Below are 24182 nucleotides of genomic sequence, written 5' to 3'. Positions count from 1 at the left end.
TGGGATAGGAAGATAAAGAGGGAAGAGGAAGGAGAGGGATAGGTAAATGAAGATGGAAGTGAGCCAAGAAGAAAGTGGGACAAGAAGAAAAAGGAAATGAAGAACTTGAACTGCGGGAGAGAGTGCGAGAGAGGAAAAAGATTTCAGGGGAAATATTGCAATAGAATAAAATTGCCGTAGAGCTAGGGGAATGAAATTACTCGTGTGAAAGTGGATTACAGTACGAGTGATTTTGAGACGGGGTAGAAAAGGGACATTAAACGTTGCACTATGCGATTCCATTTTTCTCTGCGCATCCGTAACGGTTCGATTTCCAGTATAATTTATTTTCCTATTCTTATTTCTTATTTTTTTTATTGCTTGCACAAGTTATTGACTAGATTTGCACTACAAAAAGATCAAAGTATAAGAGAAAAACAAATTGGTACGAACCTTAATTATCAAATTAAGTAAACTTTTTTTGGAACAATAGAGAGATATTTAGTAAAATTTTTTCTAAAATCAAATTAACTTTATATTTTTAGCTTTTAAATTATGAAATGTTTATATAATTTTAAGATTAGTTTGTACTGTTATAACTTAGTCAGAATATAATTAAATACATAGTTTAAATTACATTTTTATCATTTAATAATGCGTTTAATTAAATTCACAGTAAATAATTAACAATACAACTTAATTTCCCGTTTGATATTCCTTATTGTTTTTTTTTTTTTTCTTTTTCATAATCTGCAGAATATTATTCTGATTGTGAGTAACAAAGTGGACCAAGTAATACCAATAATAATAGTTTGATATTTTAATTGTATTCTTTTGTTTCTCTTCTGAATTATGTATCGTTAGTTTTTGCAGCATTGGAAGGAATTTAGCATTGACAGAAGAAGAAAAATAATGGAAGAGAATAGAAAATGCTAGAAGTGAAAGAGTCAGAGATAAAATGAATGGGACAAAGAGAAAGAGAGAGAGAGAGAGAGAGAGAGAGAGAGAGAGAGGGAGGAGGGGAGGAGAAAGAGACACGAAGATCAATGCTGTTATATGTTACTATTATTTCCTTCCACTCTGGGATGTGTGCCGAGGAAAACTTTCGCGAAGCTTTCGTCTATGCGAAATACTACGTTCATTTTAGTGAATGTATGTAGGTCGCTTAGTTGCTCGCTGGCTCGTGCGAGTCACGGAAGGGAAGATGCGCCAGGTCGCGTCGAGTTGGAGTTACAACTCGACGAACGCCAGTGGACTGGCATTTATCAGATTTGCGATACGAAGGGCGTGAAGTGGCGAGTTCTCGATTCCACGACAATTGCAGTAAATCTTAAAAATAGTCACTATTTAACGCGGGAATAGGTCTGCATCCGAAGGGATCGTCGATTCGATTTTTGCAAGTTAATTTCCAATTTTCAAGATGAAATTCTCTTCTCTAAAGAATTAATTTAAAGCAATTGAATTTAAAGTAATATATTTTGATTGCATTTGTAGAATCATATCTTTTTTTTTTTCTTTTTCGTTGATATAAAGTCGCATTTACATATATCAATAACTGATACTAATATAGTGTTGGATCGTGTTGTAGTCCGTTCACAGGATTGCACTATTATCATGCACAAGTTTCAGCTAAAGTTTGTTAAAGCCACCGATGAACTAGCGTTTAATCAAGTTGCGGTTTGGCGAGATTGATGACAGAGAGCGTTGTCAAATTACGAGAATGTTATGTTAGTTTTGCTCTTGCTCTCTCTCTCTCTCTATCTTTCTCTCTCTCTCTCTCTCTCTCTCTCTCTCTCTCTCTCTTTCTCCCTCTTTTGTTTTACAGACTTTTTCAAACTAATATGGTAGCATGTATTGTCTAGCGAAGCGCATTCAGAACCCGTATTGTCATATTTTAATTTTACAACCGTATCAATTGTTTTTACATTTGATCTTAGTCTTTGTCTTTTGGTTCAAGCTTTTCTAGATATTTAGAAAAGATATACATTTCAACGGCTGTTATGAGAAATGCACGCTTGTCTCTTTTCGAGCGTTCAGTATACATGGTCGTTGGTCGGGCGAAAACTCATGACGATGTTGACGATGACGACGACAATGAATACGGACGTCGCTCGGCACGAGAACTTCGTTCGCCCGATTTGTCATCATCCCCCTTTGCCATCTTCTTTCGCCATTCTCATCCGCGCGAACCACCCACTTTTTTCTCTTCACAGCGTGTTAAACTTCTCTCATCCATGAACGACGAGCGGTCTGCCTTATCTACAAAGGGAGGGAGAAGGGTAGAAATCTGGAGTGCGGGGAGGATTGTGAAGAACATGCTAGAATGGAATGGGGTGCACTTCGTTGCTCAGCTTGATTACGCAATAACCATTGATCTCCTTTAGAATCTTGTGCTTTCCAGAGCTAAAGTTATGTTTTATAAACGATTTAGACAAAACGTGTTGTTTTTCAGACTTTTGAACAAAGATGGATTGCAAAAGCATAATCAGAGATAATTTAATTAAAATTTAAAGGAATATTTGTTGGATTTTTTAAAAAAATTTATATCCATTTATTTATTTCATAAGTTTAATCTTGATGTTTATTTGAATAATAAAGTCTCATGTTGTTTTTCAATCAGCCAAATATACTATCGTTGCATTTTTTTTAAAGATAATAGGGCAAAATTAAGAAACTCAAGGTACAAGGAAAATGGGCGAAAACTAAAGTTTCAAGTAAAAAAAGCCGCGTATCCCGTACACAGGGATATTAACAATTGTATTATGATTAGAGCAAATGGAGAACAGCTATGGAGGAAAAAGACGTTCTAACGTGGCGTAATGTGGTAGAGTGACGGAGAGAAAGATGGGAATATGCAATTTTGCGTAGGGTAGATGGAAACTTGGTCAGGACGAAAAAGAGAAGGAAAGGCTTGGCGCTTTGCGCGAGAGAGGGAGAGAGGGAGAGAGGGAGAGAGGGAGAGAGGGAGAGAGTGACGGAGGGTGGGATGGCGAAAGGAAGACGACATCCCCGCGCGCAGGGGGACGCGCGCAGCTTTCTGGCCGCTCCAGTGAGCGAAGCGCGTGCGACGAGGAAGAAGGTACGACGGAAACGAGTCGTTTCTGTCCTCGATTCGCGATACTCCTCCATGCGTCGCGCTCCCACCACCGACACCCTCCGTCACCTCCATCCAGCTACGGTGAAGAAGAAGAAGAAGATGAGAGCAGAGAGAGGTAGAGAAAGACAGAAGGCGAGGTGAAAAACGAAAAGAGAGCTGAGTCGGTGTGGTGTCTTCATACCTCAGACCTCAGACCTCAGACCTCAGACCTCAGACGAGTTATCGTCGGCGTAGCGCGAAGGTGGAGCCGAGAGAACACTCCCTGGCCTCTCCCGCTCGCACCTCGTGGCCGGCCGTAGGTAGACGCGAGGGATACGCGCGCGAGCGCCGTACGACGCGGGCGAGAGGAAGAGTGAGTGAGCGAACGAGCGACCCAAACTGCTCGGACGTATACGAGTGCCAGTTTCGCGGAGGAGTGCGTGCGCGAACGAAGCCGCGGCTCCGGTCGGCGCGGCGACGGTGCTGAGGAGTGCAGTCGCGCGCGCGGTACAAGGTGTAGTGAGAGGTGTACGAAGGGTGTACAAGGTGCTCCGGAAAGGCGTTGTCGTTATTGCGAGAGAGGACGCTCTCTCCTCTTGACGATGATTCAACTCTGGCGATCTGCAAGATCCGTAATGGCCCGTCCTTGCATTCCCCACGACTTGGCGCGGCTGCTCCTTCCTGTCACCGAATGTCAGTGATTGACGAAATGCGCGAGGGCATCAGTATCAGTTGATCCTGAAAGAACTTGGCACTGTTTGTCCCGCTGCGTCTTATCCTGCGTCGGAATCTTCTCGCGGGACAGGGTGGAAAATGTGATAAGGGTGGGAAAAATTCAGACAAAGGAAAGAGATAGAGAGGAAGAGAAAAAAGAAAAAGAAGGAAGGAGAAAAAGAAAAAGAGAGGCGGACATGATAAAAGGAAACTGGAGAAGAGAAAATCTATCAAGAGACTAGACATAGTCAGCGGCAGCAACAACAGCAGCAGCAGCAGCAGCAGCAGCAGCAGCAGTAGCAGCAGCCATTTTGATCGTGCGTTCTGCGCTGCCGCCGCAAACTACTCATCAGAAGTGATCTCGCTGTTTGGTGATTTTGTATAATATTCTCGTGGTGTACAGTGGTATTAGTGTCAGTGAAATTGACGGAAAAGAAAAAAAAAAAAAAAAAAAAAAATCGATACCGGGATGAGAAGAGGAAGAGTACGATTCGAAACGGTGTGCCTGTGATAGAAGGAGCGCGAGAGATAGTGCGAGAGCGAGAACAAAGAAGAGTAGACAAGGACGGCGAGAGTGACAGAGAGAGGGACCATCGAAGGGTGCGTGTTGTGCGGGGGTGCACCGCTCTCCGGTGGCATGGGGCTCGGGAGGGGGACTCGCCCCCTCTCGTAACCGCCGCGAAGCGCCAAGATTTCCCGCATCGAGTTCATCGAGAAATGGGGGCTGACCCCTGTCCTCAAACCGAGGCAGGACCTACGCCCCCACCGGAATGGTGCGGAGGAACACGGCGACACGAGGTAGGCCGAGTCGAACAGCCGCATTGAGTAGCGAAAGTTAACGTAGCGGCTAAAATATAATAGAGGTGTTGACGATGATAGACGACAAGTCATTTGAATGCGCGTAGCGATAATTATAGATGGGCATACGTATTATATGTATTATCAGCGTATATATGTATGTTTTAATAATTGTCACGAACTATGATTTGCGAAGAATCCTTTGGTTATGGGAAAATTAACGGGGTTTCTTTTCATTTACAACATGTGTCTTTGAATTAATTTATCAATTTTTAGAATCTAGTTCTTAAGTCTTGGAAACTGCCGCAATGTTATATAAATTGATGTAAGATTGAATTAAAATATGATTATTGAGACAGCAGGTCATTCGCATGTATGTACGTATTAGAAATGACAAAACCAACTGTCACTGATAGAGATTGTGTGATATGATATACTGATTTTAGAAAAATTTTTTCAGTGCACTATATCACACAATCTTTATCAGTGACAGTTGGTGTGTGTGTGTGTATATATATATATATATATATATATATATATAATACAATATAATCTCTTGGATTACAAAAATATATACACAAAAACAAAATCAATTTGAATTTATAAAGTTAAAAGATCTATATAGGAATTTTTCTGACATGCTTGTGATATATTCTTAAACTGAATTTATAAATTAAAAAAATTACAGTCTTTGAAATTTTTGAGATCTTCGGATTTCACTCTTAGTTGTGCGACTGTTCCATGACCATTGATTTGCATGCGGACGGTGGGGTGGATCCGTGAGATATAGCGTGCATAAAGCAAGAGCATTGGAATCTCGTGGGCATGCTTGATTCACTATAGTCTTATTAGCTATATTTACTCTTACGTAAGCTTTAGTCCCTTTCGAATTTTATCTCTACCAAATTATTTTTACTGCTCGAACATTTTTCTGTCTTAGCTTTATTACATGTGATTATCATAAACAAAACTTATACTTGACGTATTATATAACATAATATTTTCTCCTTTCGAATTTGTGCGCATTATGTTGAATCAGTAGTTCGAAGATCTTAAAAATGTTTCTTCATGTTAGTGTTAACTATACAATATGAAGAATCAATAAGATCTTAAAAAAATAGTAAATTATATAATCAAAGAAAGTTTTTTTTTAATATATATATTATATATTTCTCAATATAAAAAATTATTCATAATTTCAGTCTAAAGATAAATTTTATAACTAGAATATATTTTTATATTATTATTATTGTCAAAATTCTAGACGTCATTATTAATTGAGGATTCATAATAAATGCAAAATATTTGATTTAAATTGAAAATCCATATTTATAACGTATAAATCTGTAATCTTGTGACAATTAAAATATCAGTATTATCTTTAAAACACAAAATTAAAATTATTAAATTGATCACAGACAAAAGCAAGCGCGAATATATATGTATACACAGCTCCAATGGAGCAAGATTATATAATGGAATCTTCCTAGCTATCTCATGCCATTTTGCCGTGAAAATATCATTTATCGCGTTATACTTCGTTTGTTATGTCGAATGTTAAACTTTCAGAAATAAGCAGCGTTAACGAGAGAGTGCGTGCTCACACACACGCACACGCACACAAGATATTTATACTGAAATAAATAAATTATCTTCAAAATTTTGAAACTCTCCACGAATTGAACAGATCATTATGGTTTCGGTACGACGTGCATTTAAGGACCAGCTGTCAAAACCACGAGTAGACGTAAATTTAACTGACGGCTACACGGCGGACGCGTTTAACTTGCTTTCCACCAGTGGCAAACTCTAAAACACATTTTACGATTTCATGCGCTTATAATTCGCGCGAGAAACTGCGCGCTCTCGACGGAGGGCGGAAAAAGATAGAGAAACATTTTCTTCGATGGTTACTGCATCTATGCTATTGTTTACGATTTGCGGTATAATCCGCACGATTGTTCCGCATCTCACAACTCGCCAGGAAAAACAACAAGAGAAATAAACAAATGATCAATGAGCTGATCTAATAATACAGACAATAATGAAATCTAATAATGAAATAATTAAGCGTGCGGATTTGCTCTGACAATCATTGCTACACTCTATTTTTTCTTTTTGAACACACTTTGACCCACAAATAATTATTATTTTAAATAGGGATACGTTTAGTTGTAACACACATTTATAACCAAGTAATTACATTAATTGTTTAATGCACGGCATGATTAAATGACGAGGCGCAAAATTCGTCGCTAAAAATATATTACCGTTTCTGACTGAAGCAGCTATCTTTAGAACAATAGAAAAGCATTCCTCTTTGGCCGAGCATTTTTGTGGAATGCACGATTTCTTCCACTGCGATTATGGATTCTTTCGCGATGTTGGGAGAACGTATTATTGAGATAGATACATTTTTTACGTATTTATAGGAAATTAAATCTATTCAGATTGTAATGAGAGTAATTATAAGATGTTAAAAAAATGAATTTAACAAGACGATAATTTCCGAAAAAATTTAAAGAATATATTTTTTTTGCATAAGAAAGAATATATTTGATAAAATTTTTTTAAAAAATTGGATTCTTTGCGAATCTAACTACAGACTATTTTAAAGTTTGGTCAATATTCACATTCTCGTTAAATACTAATCAATTTCAGCTCCGTGAATCATCGGAAACAAGATATTTCTCTTACTCTCGATTCGTTTATCTCTTGCATGCGAAACATCTTCCAAAGTACATACTTAGATTATTCTCGTATATGCGCACGCAAAGAAAATGCACCTTTTGCATTTAGGAATCCATCACGTGCGTGCATACGCGAGAGTGTTCGCATTCTTGTACTTGCATTGCATTAGCGATGAGACTCACTCTCTAATTTTAAGTGTTGAATGTCTAAATATGCCAAACACGCAAGATACGCAACCGTTTTCGAGAAATCCTTGTCCAAAACTTACTTTGCATTTACACGTTTATTTACATAACGGATTTTTATTAAGAAAGTATTTTATATAGCATTCCTGTGTCGCGATCAAAAATAGAACCCTTTAAAAGAGTTTATACACACACATATATATATATATATATATATATATATATATAGAGAGAGAGAGAGAGAGAGAGAGAGAGAGAAAGAAAGAGAAAGATAGTAAAAGAATTTAAAACATTAATTTATCACGAGGAAAAATCATCATGAATATACAGTACTACATGTTGACCTAAATAATGCAATATTATAAGAGAAACAATCTTGAAATTGCACTTCCGCCAAATGAGTCTTTCAATTTTCTTCACTGCTCTGATATTTGGTTCTTTCGCACCTCTTCGTTTTATGTATTGTAACTTTATAAAGATCGTTAAGGGCTGCCGCATCGCTCCGCAGTGGCCTCTCTATTATTCGTGAAGTACTCGATGCAGCGAGAAAATATAGTCGACGCATTAAGGAGCAGAAAGTAGCACGATGTGGTCCAGGCTTCTTAAGGAAGCTCTGAATTAATGATGAAGTCAGGACCGTGACTGTATATATTATATATATATATATATATATATATATATATATATATATATATATATATATACATATATATAGGAAAAGCAGAGCATATAGATAATAAATCTTGACATGTGTTTTTACTTTCATTTTTCTATACACATTGAAAGATCGTATAATATAAAATAAATTTTATAATTTTAAAATTATAAAATTAATTTTATAAATTTTAAATACAACATATATATATATATATATATATATATGTATATCTTTTCTACCTTTTCCATTTCTTGGATATATCATGAAAATATTAATTTTTATTTCAGGAATTTTAACGCGTTAATTTGTTATTTTGACAAAGAAAATAAACAATCTAATCATATAGCTCTCGATTAATTTGAGAACAATCTTCTGTACAAACGAGATGGATATCATTTTATATAGAAATAATATTCATTTTCCTTTTGTATTTACTTGCTTAAACGTCATATGTTGGATTTCGTATTTTGATAAAATGAAAAATTATGTTTCCAGAAGGAAAATTGTTTCACTGAACCTGAGGAGGTTATAAGAGTGATGTGTTAGGACTTTGAATCCGAGTCTACCCTTTTCTAAGGATCAGGTTATGCAACTTTCTTCTTGAAGATTCGTGCGCAGTCAGCTCTTCGTCTTTTTCGCCGTCAATCTGTTCTTTTAATATGGGTCAGCCTGATTATGCCGAGACACGAATGGTCGCATAAAAATGGAAAGAGCGATACTTCATGTAGGCGAAGTGTTGCTGATAAAGGAGAGTGAGAGGTGTAAGAGCTCAGCGAATATTTAGGGTCCTCGATTTCGCCGTCTTTTGACGGGCAAGAAATTATGATACACAAGGGTAATAGTCACAATTTTCATACGGATTAGATAGTGTTGTTATAAATAATATTTTGAAAGGCAGATTTTGGCGAATATAGTATCTTGTTAATAGATAATACATGCAAATCATCGTTTCTCCACGTTAAAGTTTACGTAGTCACGAGTTAAGAAATACGCTTTTTTCAACATATTTCTTCAGCCACGTTCTTAGAAAATGTAGATACTGAAAACTGTGACGTTATAGAGCTACATATATCATATTTTTATCAGCCATATTCGAATATATATATAATCACTAGTATGCACGACCAATCGCAGATCATTGAAATTGTAATTATTTTCTTTCTCGAATGACCAATTGGTTCCCGTTATTTTCCACTATTTTCAAGTCCTTTCTATAGCCTTTCACTTTTTGGAGAAAACTCGGACAGCATCATATAATGGAGTTGATTCTCAGTCGTAATCACTAGACTGGATTCATGTTACCAATTAAAGACGGACACCTTTCATGCTTTTTCTCTGACGGGAAGCAACCGCTTTTAATAGATATCAGGCCTCACTTGCCATTGATAGGTATCGATGCTTCAAGCTTGTTACCTACTTTCAGGCAAATTTGCCTAAAAAAAGAAAAAAATATTTAAATTAGAAAAAAATTGCGCGAGATAAACTAGTAAAAAGTTTGGAAACTATTTTTAATAATATTCCACGAACGTGGAAATTATATGAAATGAATATAATCAAAAATTTTACCTGTTATAGGTAAATTTAAATTTAGTATCTGAAAGAAAAAATTTATCTAAAGTTAATAAGAACTTTCTTTTATACTTTCCCCTTTATTTCCGAGTACTTTATATTATATGCGAATATTTTTATAACAATTAGATATTTATCGTGTGGGTGAAATAATTTATTCGCATAATAATCTTATGCTCGGCTTATGCCTGTCAAATTATTCAAATAATATAGCGCGCGTCATATATTTTAAGTTAATCGAGATTTATCGATGAATTAATTTCCTCGAATCACAATCAGAATTCCGTTTTTCTTTTTATCATTCATCTTGTGCGCATAAAACGCACAATAACGAGTTGTCATAATCCTTGCATCTCTAGCGCTGCAACAACACTGCACTTTATACACGAAAGCATCATTATTATCTATTGTTTCTATTTTTCAGCGGATGATAGTTATATTAGTATTATAAATGATTATGTAATTTAATGAATGTTTGGTAGAATTGAAATTATTATATTGAAAGTTAGTTCTTGATTATTGAATTTTTCATATGGATGTATCACTAAAATCAAGCACGTAAGAATTTTATTAGTCTATCCGTTACACGTGAAATTCTTCTTCACGGCGGCACGTGTCATCGGCAATCGTCGTGTAAGACCGTGTAGTAGCTATTTCCGCTACTACGTCGTGCTATTTCCATCATCCGCGCTCCGGGGGTACACGGACTTCGAAATTGATGTTTGTCCTCGTCACATCGGCTTCCCATTGACGTCCCAAAATAAATCACCAATCGACGTAACTCCCGCCAAATACATCGACTGGATGCATCTTCGCTTCTAAATCAGACGTCTCGTAAAGTAACCTCTGGCCATAAGCGACTTTTACATTCTCTATAAGTGGATTATTTGCTTATTAATTCTAGAAACAACAAGAAATATTGAATTTCGCGAAATAAATTGAAAAAGGATTAATTATATTTCTGTTAAAAATTCTTTGTATTACATTTCACAAAAATAGACAAGAAAATAATCGCGCGAGTTTGCGAAAAGAAGTAACTCATCAAGTTGATTATTTATCCTTTCGGCACCTTGCTGTAAATGTTTCAATTTGAAAGAATGTTGCTTTCAATTTTATAGTTATTTGATATTATTTTTTTATTTATCGAAAAGAAAATTATTTACAACTTTAAAAAATTATTGAGATATGCTCGCGCTATTTCTATCAACCAAGACTTTTTAGGATAGATCTTTGATATATTAACAAGGATTAAAAATTATTGTATCAACAATGATTTTCCGCTCTGAAATTATTTTAGAATGTTTATCTGGATGAATAAATTTTTACTTCAAAAACAAAAGCTTCTCAAAGCAATTTCTATTCAAGCGAAGTAACCTTCGAACCTTTAGAGAGAGATTATTGTCCCCTCACATTTATCCTTAAAAGATGCCACTCAAGTGTCTGCATGTGATTAGTGATTCTCTAATTACATGATCGCGTGATTAAACTAAATTCTAGCTATTCGTGGAATATTAGTTGAGGTAAAAGGAAAAATTCTTATTTTTGCATATTATTAAAAGAATGTAGGCTAATCTAATTCATTTGAAATACATTATTATTTTCAAAGTGACAAAATACTTTCTCAATATTTTGTTCTAACCAAGAGGTAATTAACGCGATAATTAACTGATAATTCGTCGACGTAATTCCGACGATTGTCGCTCTGACATTCACCCGAATCTCGTGTTTCCGATCTGTTTGACTATCGTCGAAACCGACGCGCACCCATCAATTGCTCGACACACTTTCGGTACCGTGTACACATCAGTTCAAGTAGAGACTGCTAATAATGAGTAGACATTAACACACGTAGAGTATTGTAGATTATAGATATGCATTGTGTGTGTCTATTTCCATTTGGAACGTCAAGTCTAGTAGCCTAGCGGACACGCGTATATACGCCATGCGTCCACCTGATAGTCTATTAATAAGACAGCCTGCGGACCACTTTCTGGTAAACTGAAAGTCTACTTGCTTTAATGTAGTGCAGGAAGAAAACTAAGCATTTACAATCCAATAATTGTTTATTAAAATCAATAGAGAATTATAAATGGTATTTTACTGTATCATATATATTATATATAGTGCCGATTCTGGAATGATTCTGTATGCTATACAAATATTTTTAGACCAACATATGAAATCTTAATCTTAATCTAAATCTTGTAATTTAGCGATCTAATAATTTCCCCCTCTCTATGATTTCTATATCGTGTAGTTGTTGAAGTTATTGAAATAGTGGCAGTATAACTTTTTGGTTGTGCTGTCGAAAAGTTTATTAACGGCATTACGACTTTGATTATTGCAGATCGCTGCCGAAACTCAGCAGCCAGGACGAGGATGGGACGAATCCCCACACCCAATACACAGGCGTCACACACTTCGAGCCCATACCGCACGATCATGATTTCTGCGAGAGGGTCGTCATCAACGTAAGTTTTAACGTTTAATCACTTTCATTCCGAATCTTCCCACTTTATCGACTGATGACGTATGAACTTTATCTTATCGTAATCTCTCTGCTAGAAGACATACACGGTGTTTCATCGTTGTAGGAGTATATATCGTATCATTTTATGTCGTTTAGATTAAAGAATTCTCTCGAGGGAGAGATCTCATAAGTTTTTGACTCTTTATAATCCTTGGCGACACCGATTCTTGGAACGAAAAATTTTCGATTCCAAACACCAAAAAAGTTTCGTCTTCACGAAACCTTGGCGCCACGGATCTTTAATCTCGCAAACGTCTTGGCGCTATAAATTTATAGATTCTTCGATGCTTTTCAAGGCGAAGGCGATAAAATATTACCGATATCTCAAATATAAATATAGTTCCATTTAAATATTACTTTCTCTAGTCGTTGTTTTTTTCTCGTTTAATCATATTTCTGGCCTCTTTTTTTTTATCGTTACGAATCGCTAGAATTATATGCATAATATCTTTACGCATAGGTAACTCCAGTCCGGTTGAGTATTCGCATGCGTTCTTCTTTTCGACGAGGTGAGATTATCTCAAGACATGAAGTGACCTACAGACCGCGTTTTGGCGGCCGTCCAAATTCGTCTTGGAATCGGGGGCGATATAGCATCAAGGTCGTATTGTATGAACGGAATTATCTGTCCTCGCGGATGACACGACTGCATTGCGCCAATTACAGCAATCGGTTCGATCAATGCGTCTTACTTCTTTTTTTTTTCACTCTTTTTTTTTTCTACCTCGTGATGGACACGAAAACTCAATAGAGGTCAAAGCACGCTGCGCGATGCGTGGGTAGAGCGTAGGTATCATGGGATCGATGTGTAACAAGCACACACGTATACACATTCGAGAACCAACACATGCTTTTGCTTCCGTATACTCGGTAAAAGCCAAATGTTAAGAGGTATAATTGAAGATTATCTCTGAAAAATTTTCTTCTTTCTAGAACGCCTTCAATCTTTAGAAGTATATCGTTCCTTTACAACGAATTTATCTTATCCTCTTATCTTTTACTCGTCAACTCTGGTTCCATCTATGAGATTCTTCGGGCAAAATAATATTTTGTTGAAATCACTTGCCACTTTTTCCTGTTTCTTTTCTCTATTTTTATTCGTTTTTTTTTTTTAATCATTTCGCCGTGAATTTTAAAGCTTGTATTATCCTCGAGGTCACATTCAATTCTTGGCGAGAGTGAGTAATATTGTTAATCAAGTCGCTATTGAATCGAAAAGTGCCAGAATTTTATACACTTCTTCTTAAGAAAATTTTAAATTGCGATGTTTTGTTTTCAAGAAAAATTAGTTTTATTATTCATCTGCAGAATGATTATAGGTCACACGAATACGATTCTAGTATCTTTAAATTTATTAATCTTCGTAATCCATTAGTTAGAACATATCGTTATTTATGCAAATATTATGTTGTGTAGCTTGTAATAGAGGGTTGTTGATTTAATGTACCGTATCTATTATACGTTAATCTTTAGCTTGAAAAATCTTTTATAGTTGCAAATATTTAGTTTTATAGATATTTTACAAATTTATTTTACAAATTGTACAAATCTTTGATATATATATATATTTTAATTTTCGCCTTAACAGACGCATTGATTCTGAGGAAATTGGTCTTGTAATAACATTAAATTATAGATTTCTCTTTAAAATGATGAGAATGTTGGAAAGAATTACCGGCTACTCAACATAAGTTAAGGACGTTAGGTGAGTGGTCTATTGGATCGACATGATAATCTCCGATAATACGTTAGTCCCTTTGTGACGAGCAGCTCCTACAAGCTACTACCCACTACCCACCCGCGCCCCAATTAACCGCTTGAGCGGCGCGCCCCGCCCAACGCGGCGCCACTGTACCAATAATCGATTGCTGCGATCGACAGGTGAGCGGGCTACGGTTTGAGACACAGCTGCGTACGCTGAACCAATTTCCGGACACGCTGCTCGGCGATCCGACACGGCGGCTCCGATACTTCGATCCGCTACGCAACGAATACTTCTTCGATCGGAATCGACCTTCCTTCGATGCTATACTCTATTACTATCAGAGCGGCGGCCGCCTACGCCGCCCGGTCAACGTCCCGCTCGATGTCTTCTCCGAAGAGATCAAGTTTTACGAGCTGGGCGAGATGGCGACTAACAAGTTCAGGTACGAAAGCTACTGCCTTGAAATTGGCGTACAAGAGCGATGCTTGCTTCAAATTAGCATAAACAGATTCTCATTTTTATAAGTCTACATCTACATGATTTTCAAATCCACGATTTTTAGCTCAGATATCTCTATATTGGATTATATAACTTTTTATCCTGACTACGTATTACGCGTATTGCACTTATCAAATCTTTAATATATATTTAAGGATTCTTTGGTCAATTTAGAATGGATCAGTTCTTGAACATTCCTCATACGAGAATGACATAGCTGTGAATTCCACACGTTCTTGCTTCTTCAGAACTTAGTTATAATCTTGTATCCAAAGTTTGTTTTCTCGTAAAACTATACAGTTCTCTCTCAAAGAGATCTTTACAAACATTCTGTAGCACGAATACAGTAGCAAGATAGACGAGTACTGTAGAAGATTTACAGAGAATAGCTCTATTGCGAGATTAACGAAGCAATGACTAACCAAACAGGGAAGACGAAGGCTTCATCAAGGAGGAGGAAAAGCCGCTGCCGTCACACGAGTTTCAGAGGAAGGTCTGGCTGTTGTTTGAGTATCCGGAGAGCTCGCAAGGCGCCCGGGTGGTCGCCATAATTTCCGTGTTCGTGATCCTCCTGTCGATCGTGATCTTCTGCCTGGAGACGCTGCCCGAGTTCAAGCACTACAAGGTCTTCAACACGACGACGAACGGCACGAAGATCGAGGAGGACGAAGTGCCGGATATCACGGACCCGTTCTTCCTAATAGAGACTATTTGTATCATCTGGTTCACATTCGAGTTAATAGTGCGCTTCCTCGCCTGCCCAAACAAATTCAATTTCTTCCGTGACGTAATGAACATCATCGATATCATCGCGATCATTCCGTACTTCATCACCCTCGCCACGGTGGTGGCCGAGGAGGAGGACACGCTGAATCTACCCAAAGCGCCAGTAAGCCCGCAGGACAAGAGTACGAACCAAGCTATGTCCCTGGCGATACTCAGGGTGATTAGGCTGGTCAGAGTGTTCCGGATATTCAAGTTATCTAGGCATAGTAAAGGCCTCCAAATCCTCGGGCGGACTCTCAAGGCCTCTATGAGGGAACTCGGATTGCTCATCTTTTTCCTCTTCATCGGTAAGTTTAATAATCAATTACTTCAAAAGAATGTAGTAATAATAATATGGCGAAAATATCATTTATTATTAATTTATTATTAATTTAGTTATATGAATCTAGGTTTTCTTATATCGAGTACAAGTTCTACAGTAATTATATTACAAAATTTAGATGTATTTATCCAAGCTGCATTGACATTTACAATTGTACTTAACACTTGATAGTATGCATGATCGAGCTTCTCATTATTGATACTATTAGCTATGCAATTAATTAAACATATGTCAATGAGGACTTTATTGGATATGTGCATTAAATGTAATTTAGGTAATATATTATATATATATATATATATATATAAGAGAGAGAGAGAGAGAGAGAGAGAGAGAGAGAGAGAGAAGAGAGATTATAAATTATATATAAAATAAATAAAAACAGGATATATAAAAAGGAGGAAAGGGGAGAGAAAATAAAAATATAGATAGACTGAGAATGTGTTGTATGACACGCTGAGAAGAATAAGAACAAAAGCATTTAACAGAAATCACGCGAGGTCGAGGTGATCGAGCTTTCGCTATTCTTTTGCATTATGTAACACACACCGTATGCAAATGCTTCGGAGTTTGAAACTGTTCCACGGAGGACCTTGGAATTATCATGGATGACGAAGTCGCGAACAGTTATAGATCTGTTTTTACTGTCTGAAAATTTATGATATCTTTGCATCTCCTCCTTCCTCGGGTATATCTTATTTCTCTCATATATTATATATTATATATTATATATGTATATGCACCAATCCAGGAATGAATGAGAATATGAAATTTAGTAATCTCTTGTAGACTCGAATTGAGTTTTCTTGAGTACACAGATCTCTCTTTGTACGCGAGAATATTTACAAAATTAAAAAGCAGATTTGATGTAAACTATAAGGTAAGGAGAATCGATTGATGAAAAAAAAACTTTATTCACTCAACTCTGTAATTCGTTGATGACAAAGATAAACCATCGGCACGGTTGTTTTCGCAGAGAGGTCAATCAAAGTTTTATTATAAATCAATAATTTCTCGAATGTTTTCCTCTTCGCTGACCTCGGAGACATTCGAAACATCGTTTCGGAATTTTTATTCCTTGCTAATCGTTTCTGTGCGAATACTCATTGCCATTAAAAGGAGCTAGCAAAGCACGAGATTTATAGTGTCGTTTGTCTATCGAGCATACTCGGCAACTTTTGCAAGCCGGAATCTTCGTCGAACTGTTTGCGGGACAATGGCTTTCGAAAGGGGATCTGCAAGAAGGGATGCAGATGAGATGGAAAGCAGAGTTTTAGGAAAAATAGTTTTAAGTTACATATTTTATAGTTATAAAAGTTTCTGCGCGTGTGTAGAAAGGATTTAAAAGTTTAAAGTCCAGTTTTAAGAATTTAAAAGTACAATACATGGCAATACACTGTTTGCTTTTACATTTTACAGATAAATATTTTGATAATATTCTATGTTATATGATATTTATGCGTTATCGGTCTATCGGTTCTAAATTTTAACTGATACTATGTTAAAGTATTTATTGGAATTCAATTGTTGTATAAAATTATGACGGTGGATTTATTTATTTTCTGTTATACTAACATTATAACATAATTGTAATTATTTTACAGTTCTTTTACTTATTTTGTTTATATTTTTATTTGATAGTTGTTCAACGCATATTTATGCCGTATGTACAATAAGATAACGTGATTCGAGATCTGTGAATTGAACCGCATGAGGATCGAGATGTATTGTACAGTAGAATCATATTTGTCGAAATCCGTTTAGACTTTTTAAAATTTATTTAAGTAATATAGTGAAAAACAATTATAATAGAATAAAAAAATTACTTTTTTAAATGAGATATCATCTCATTTAAACATCTACTGTACAAGTCCGTCTGCACTTAACCCTCTTAAACCCTTTCAAGGATAAGATCTCGTACAGCCGACAACTAAGCTCTCAACCTTATATGGACGAAGAATCCTGAATTCCTGATCGAATATGCCAACATTAAGAGACAATGAGTATGGCAAAAGTTGCAGTAATTTTTTCTTTGCATTGGACGACGACTCGCAAGTGTTTTAGTCGACGAAGTCATCGGAATCTAGTTGATTCTAGTTCTAGGACGTTTCAGATGCAATTTGTCCAGACGCGAGTTTATCCAGATATCAGGATGATCCCAGTAACTATGCCATAACATACTCAACGTATATTACCACCTCACATCTGAACAGTTCAGGTGCGATCAATCGATCACCTGGATGACCGCGTGGGCGATTCCAGGCTGGAACCTCTTAATCAGAAGGTCGCGCAGATCGGACGATCCTAGTGGTCGGATTCCGCGTCCGCGGAACGTGTCAACATACGCGACGAGTGCGGATGATGACGTACACCATCTTGACCCGTGCCTTCCTCTTGTGTTCGTTGCAGGTGTGGTGCTGTTCTCGTCAGCAGTCTACTTCGCGGAGGCCGGCACGCAGGACAGCTTCTTCAAATCGATACCGGACGCGTTCTGGTGGGCGGTGGTCACGATGACGACCGTGGGCTACGGCGATATGAGGTACAGAGCCACCGGGGGCGTTAAACCCACTGAACCGGTGTTTTCTTCCTTGTATTGCAGGTGTGGTGCTATTCTCGTCGGCGGTATACTTCGCGGAGGCCGGCTCCGAGAATTCGTTCTTCAAGTCCATTCCGGACGCGTTCTGGTGGGCCGTTGTCACGATGACGACCGTGGGCTATGGTGACATGACGTATGATGTACTCACTTTCACTTAAGACTCTAGTTAATCCCCGCAAAAACAATGATGATCGCGTCAGGTCATCGAAAAAGAGAGAAAGAGTGTAGTGTGGGTGTTAATTTGTTTGTTTATTTATTTGTGTGTGTGTGAGAGAGAGAGAGAGAGAGAGAGAGAGAGAGAGAGAGAGAGAGAAAGAGAGAAATCTAAAGAACTCACGCAACTCCTCGGCCTCGATTTATTTCAAAATCTCTTTGAAATTGCACCAACATTCGTTAAATATTTCTTTGATTGAAAATGGAAATTTAAGTTAAAATACTCTAATGATAATTTGAATGATAAATTCTAAAAGAATCTATAAAAATTTTTTTTTTATTTTAGAAAGCGTGCACGTTATCGAATAATTTGTGTATATTAATTAATATTATTACAATTATTTAATTATATTCACAGAACAGAATTAATCGAGACTGTTGGTGCAATCACACTTTTTTCTTCCTATCTTTCCTTCCAGTTGGCACGCGTTGCTCGAAACACATTTTAATTATTTCATTCATTGCCGTATTATTCTACTTATCTTAAACTGGCGATGACGAACATAAACGCAACTAATTGTAAGTGGTTTTGATGAGTAGGAATTATATAATGTTCTTTCTTGCTTCATACGCAGAAATAAAATTTCATTTAAAAAAATGATCATTTAGCCGATTATTGTTCGATAATTATTTATTTAAATTTACGTAAAATTTTAGCCTGGATTTTAGCCGAAATTTAGTTGTTATTTTATTGTGCAATTAAGCTATTCGTATAAGATTTGAGGATTAAAGTTTCTACGCATGAATGCCAATTGATTTTTTCACGATTAAATTAATGAAACTAATGACATTTTTCCAATCACTTTTCTATTCATCTTTTAATATTATTCGCATGTTCATTAATCAAAGCTGACATGTTTTATGCATCCTTGATTTTATATATAATATATCGCTCTTTTTGCCTGAGATCCTTTAAATATTTCAAATTTTATAGGTTTCTGTTTTGAATTTCACGGTGATTTAATACTGTGGAGTCTGGCGCGAAGACATTTTATATAAAACTATCTATATTATTATACTAAATTTCGCTCACACGAATTACGATTGAAATGTTCTAAATTTCGCGAAGAAGAATTATAACTGTTCTCTAATTACATTCATTTTCAATACTCCAATAAATGCAAACTGCATATTTCACGCTTTACTTCATACGTCATCCTTCTCTAAATGCATTCGTCTATTTTACATTTTTTTTTACAAATCACGATATTTTGTTCATTACCACTTGTTCTACGGATTCATAAATTTAATAATTATTTGTAAAAATTTGAGAGGAAATTGGTTCCCTTTTAGTGATAATTTTGGAAGAAAAATTACCAAATATTTTGTTAAATAATTATAATTTTAAATTTATTGAAAATAAATCACGAATCGGTGAAATATTGGAATTTTACATAGGTATGTACTATTGAATTTCTGAAGCTACTACATAGTAACATTTCGCACGAATGTATAAAATTAGCGTGAGTTGGATCATCGACAGTAGTAGTAATTTTGACGCTCGTAAAAACTTTGACGGCCTCTATTGTTTCAACTGCGCATTATGTACTTGCCATACTACTTGTAACCGCTTGAACATGACTCTCAAGAATCGGAATGTTTAAAAGTGTCCGCGGTATTCACTCATTTAATTTTTCTGCGCAATGAAATTTCCGTTCGAGTCGTACAAATTTTATAAAACGTATACATGTATATCTACTACGTTCTCTTTAAAAACAAAAGTTACAGAAAAAAAAGAAGACTTGATATTTTCTGAAATTGTAAGTTTAAAATTTAATTTAAAATATTTTTTTTAAAGTATGGAGAAGTTTATTCTTCACAATAATGAAATAAAAAGCTTCGATACTCTTAATTTTCCACCATTGGAAAAGAATCTCCGTCGTTGTGGCCTAGGAGGCCTCTCGGGCAATTGTCTACCGTAAATCAATAAGTGTCCTCAAACACGGAACCGCCCTAAAGCGAAAGGAAAAATCACGGAGAGATTTAAAGCCGCCACGCTACGCTACACCTCATGTATCGATCGATGCACACCCGCGAAATGCGCGCGGCCGCGAGGTGTCCGGCTATTCCACTTCCGATGACCTTTGCGCGACATGGTTTGTTGAACTCGCGCTATAGATGGTCAATATTGTTTGCAAGACTATGACACTTGCTCTTTGCACGCTGCCGATTGCCATCTAATAAAAATCAAAGTAATAAATTCATAATAAAAGTAATACTTGGAATATTTATTCGTCTGGCCTTGATGCAATTTTCAATATGTTTAATATCATCGTTAATATAGAAAATGTCAAGGCACGCGAGGACGACCGATCCGGTGTGTCTTTGTTTACTTTATTAGAAGTAATTCGATGACGCGAACGATGGTATAATCGACTTTGCGCAGAAGCGACTATCGCTTACCCCTCCGAATGATCGCTGAACGACATCGACCCGCGTGACTCACGCATGATATATTTGCCGGCGTGAAAGAGGAGGGGGGGGGGAGGGGAGAGTGACTATTTTGACTTTGGTTTTTGGATTTCTCTACGATTCAAATATAGTTAATGTTATAATTAAAATTGTAGTTACAATTATTTGTGTTATAAGATCCTGATCAAAAGTTGTCAAGGGAATTTTTTTGTATCCCTTTTTCGTTATCCTAGATTTAGATCCCAGTACGGCTTCCATTGAGTTCTATCGATTGAATTTAATTCATTCTATCAATTATTATTTATTTCCTGCAACCATAGAAAGTAGTGATTCGAGTGATGGGAACAAAAACTAATGTTTTAATTTGCTAATTCTAGTGCTCTCTTCAGAATAGAGATACACACTTAAGATACTGATTACGTCAATCTTTCAATATAAGTTTCCAAAAGCTTTATTTTATTTGTAGAGGAAATGGTCCAAAATGATTATCCCTTTTTTTGGAACGATGTCTACGATGATTTAACGGGAAGGTCTCCAACGGAGACGGACTGATCATAAATTTTCTGAATAAAGTTTGATAGACTAAAATTCACTTTTGTTTTTCTTACCTTTGATTAGGTGCATTTTAATAACGAAAGGAAAATTACATTTTCTTTAACATATAGAGAGATGATAGTCAATATCTTCTTAACTTTTTACGTTAGGTCGGTAAAAAAAAAAAAAAAAAAAAAAAAGAAAAAAGAGATTTTTAAAAAAAGATTCCTATCCCTGGTCTCTTATGAACTCCGACCTATCGAATGGACCGATTCACGCATTCTTTAGCTCCTTACTTATTTAAACCTTTGCTTTCATTCGAATTTATCCTTATCATTTGATCGAGAAAGAAACTTTACTCCTTTATTCCATAATCTGGTTTTACAGATCCTTGCGTGTGCTCTCTCTGAAAAAGGGTCTCCCGAGAGTTTTAATCTCGCAAGATTTCTTGATGAGAAGGATCGATGCATGCGTTCTTGCCTGACGATTGCCCAGCATGCGATTGCCCACGCAGACTATTATCATTTACAATATAAAGTCACAATTATTGCAGCAAATATTACTTTCTCGTTCGATCTCATTTCTTCTCATAACTACGCTAGCGTCATTATGATCACCATGGTCATGGATCACGAAGGCCTATAGTACAGCAATACCTAGCGGGAATAATTTTTTTCTAACTAATGCCTTTATCATTTTAACGATTCCTCATTTTAATAAAGGCGAATGTTGCACAGGCGTAGGCGAGGTGTGCGTTTATTTAAGAAATTTGCTATATCAATATTTAAATACCAACGAAAAGTTGACGTCCAACTGCTTCGTTATGTAACCGGCAACAATCACGCATTTGCCTTTTTAATCCAATCGACTTTTTATAATCTTGATAATTAAAATACATCGTCTCTTTAGCAATTTTGTGTAAATCACGCACTTTTAGTATTCTCTAATCGATCGTTATTTCATTTATTAAATTGATTATCAATTCTTAATTTCTCGGATTGAAAGTCTTTAATACTGCTAAAATGAGAAGAAAACTATATACGAGGAAAAATATAGATAAATTGAAGACACGTTGCAGACGAGCTTTTCGTTCGTACTTACATGTATACGTATTTAAGTAGTGTATCATTGATGTTCGAGTATATTTGGCTCAATCGATTTGTACGACGGGCGAGAGTTTCTGTTGTTCTTACGACTCACACGTAATCTAATTGGCGCCTTGTCGTAAATGTTGGTTCAGAAACGGGAGAAAGAGCTTGGGTAAATTAATGCTTTCGCATGGATTATGAAAACAAAAACAAATATGTGTGAAAAAATATTTTTTTTAAATTTTTGTTTTTCAAAGCATAATTAATAATAATTTTTTGCAATTGTTCAATCAATTTTAACAATTCTTCGGACAACGTTATATATACAGTGATTTAATAAAGTCAATTAGAACGATAATGCAATATTAGTTTTAATTATAATATAGTTTTTGCAATATCGTATTATCTGATATTTTTCAAGAGCTAATCGAGCTATTTTTATCTAGGCCATTAATAATGACGCCATAATTTCTCTCGTGCCTCTTCAGTGCACAACGAGTAATTATTCGGTACATTTCGCGAAGGCCTGCGAAAAAGAAGAACTGCACTTGATTGTCCTTCTCGAAAACTCAAAGTACGTCGATTCGGTCAAATGCTTGCCTCCGCTGTGCATCATCGACATATTGAATTGTTCTGGCCTCACTGTAACGAGTAACCGAGTGCGACTGAATAAAAATTGACCGAGTAATATCGATGTGTAAATTAAAAAAAAAAAAAAAAAAAAAAAAAAAGTAGAGTAGCACAGGTTGTCACATCAGTCTCAGTGAGCCAGTAAGCGCAACGTGCTTTTTTTCAGCACGCATTACGAAAAAGCCATTTTAGCGAGTCCTCCTTACGTTTGTCCCGTAGTCTAGTCTAGAGTGCTCGCTTATACACACGCGTCATGCGCCATTATATTTATATACGGTTGAAAACGTATAGAATTAATTGCGTAGCGTTGGTTGAATGGAAAATAGACTATTAAAAAATATATTGAAACAGTCGGACCTTGCTCGATCGCAAGTCTATTGATAAAGTGAAGTTTATTCGGGTTAGTTAACTGTATGGGGTACAGTCGACATGTTGTGGTCTGTGCTAATGGTATATACGTTCATCTCGTTTAACATTCCGCCAACGCACGTGAACAATTGTCATGTAACTATAGGAGCCTCCAATACCGCATAAGTAGCGCCACACTCGAAAAACACGGCAGATTCACACAAAATAGAAACACCACACCTAGCACCAAAAGTTGAAGTTTGCGTCTGTGCTCTCCAAGTTGTCGCGTGTATTTAGAACCCCGCATCTGATACCGACATTTTTCTTGATTTTGTTATAGGCCCGTGGGAGTCTGGGGAAAAATCGTGGGCTCATTATGCGCGATTGCCGGTGTCTTGACGATCGCTCTACCCGTCCCCGTTATTGTCTCCAACTTCAACTACTTCTATCATCGTGAGACTGACCAGGAGGAGATGCAGTCGCAGAACTTCAATCATGTGACGAGCTGTCCGTATCTTCCTGGCACTTTAGGTATGCCGTAGTGTCTCTTCAATTATTAATGATAATAAATTGGAATTATAGATAATGAAAAGATTTTTATGTACGTGTATATCCTTTAGGTCTGAAGAAGATCTCGATGTCGGAATCCTCGTCGGATATAATGGAATTGGAGGAGGGCACCTTGTTTACTCATCCAGAAATAACTAAAAAGTCAAATTGCAACCCTCGCCACAATAACAATATCAATCCAGCCTGCATGAGCATCGAGACTGACGTTTGACTACTAGGTATTGTAGATTTAATGTGCTTATACTTGATCGTGAAATATTGATATTATATATTTGGCCAA

The 24182-nt window shown here is 36.4% G+C and overlaps 1 protein-coding gene across 12 annotated transcripts in view; it reads left to right on the top strand.

Moving 5' to 3' along the window:
• The window catches only part of Shaker (potassium voltage-gated channel protein Shaker), a 114462-nt gene that overhangs the window by 75934 nt on the left and 14346 nt on the right, over positions 1 to 24182 (top strand). For 8 of the 12 annotated variants that reach the window (XM_072892827.1, XM_072892826.1, XM_072892825.1 and 5 more), the window contains 6 exons: positions 12018 to 12141; positions 14082 to 14347; positions 14833 to 15476; positions 18111 to 18240; positions 23673 to 23863; positions 23953 to 24120. In XM_072892827.1, the coding sequence (XP_072748928.1) occupies positions 12018 to 12141; positions 14082 to 14347; positions 14833 to 15476; positions 18111 to 18240; positions 23673 to 23863; positions 23953 to 24113 (1516 nt within the window). In that variant the 3' untranslated portion in view covers positions 24114 to 24120. Of the gene's footprint in view, positions 1 to 12017; positions 12142 to 14081; positions 14348 to 14832; positions 15477 to 17920; positions 18051 to 18110; positions 18248 to 23672; positions 23869 to 23952; positions 24121 to 24182 lie in introns of those variants that run through there. The other 4 variants (XM_072892832.1, XM_072892823.1, XR_012046698.1 and 1 more) reach the window with 3 other exon arrangements.

This window comes from Anoplolepis gracilipes, chromosome 5 (genome assembly GCF_047496725.1).
Source record: "Anoplolepis gracilipes chromosome 5, ASM4749672v1, whole genome shotgun sequence".
Taxonomy (NCBI): Eukaryota; Metazoa; Arthropoda; class Insecta; order Hymenoptera; family Formicidae; genus Anoplolepis; species Anoplolepis gracilipes.
The sequence above is the reverse complement of the archived record's forward strand: the minus strand, read 5'-3'. Positions and strand labels throughout refer to the sequence as shown.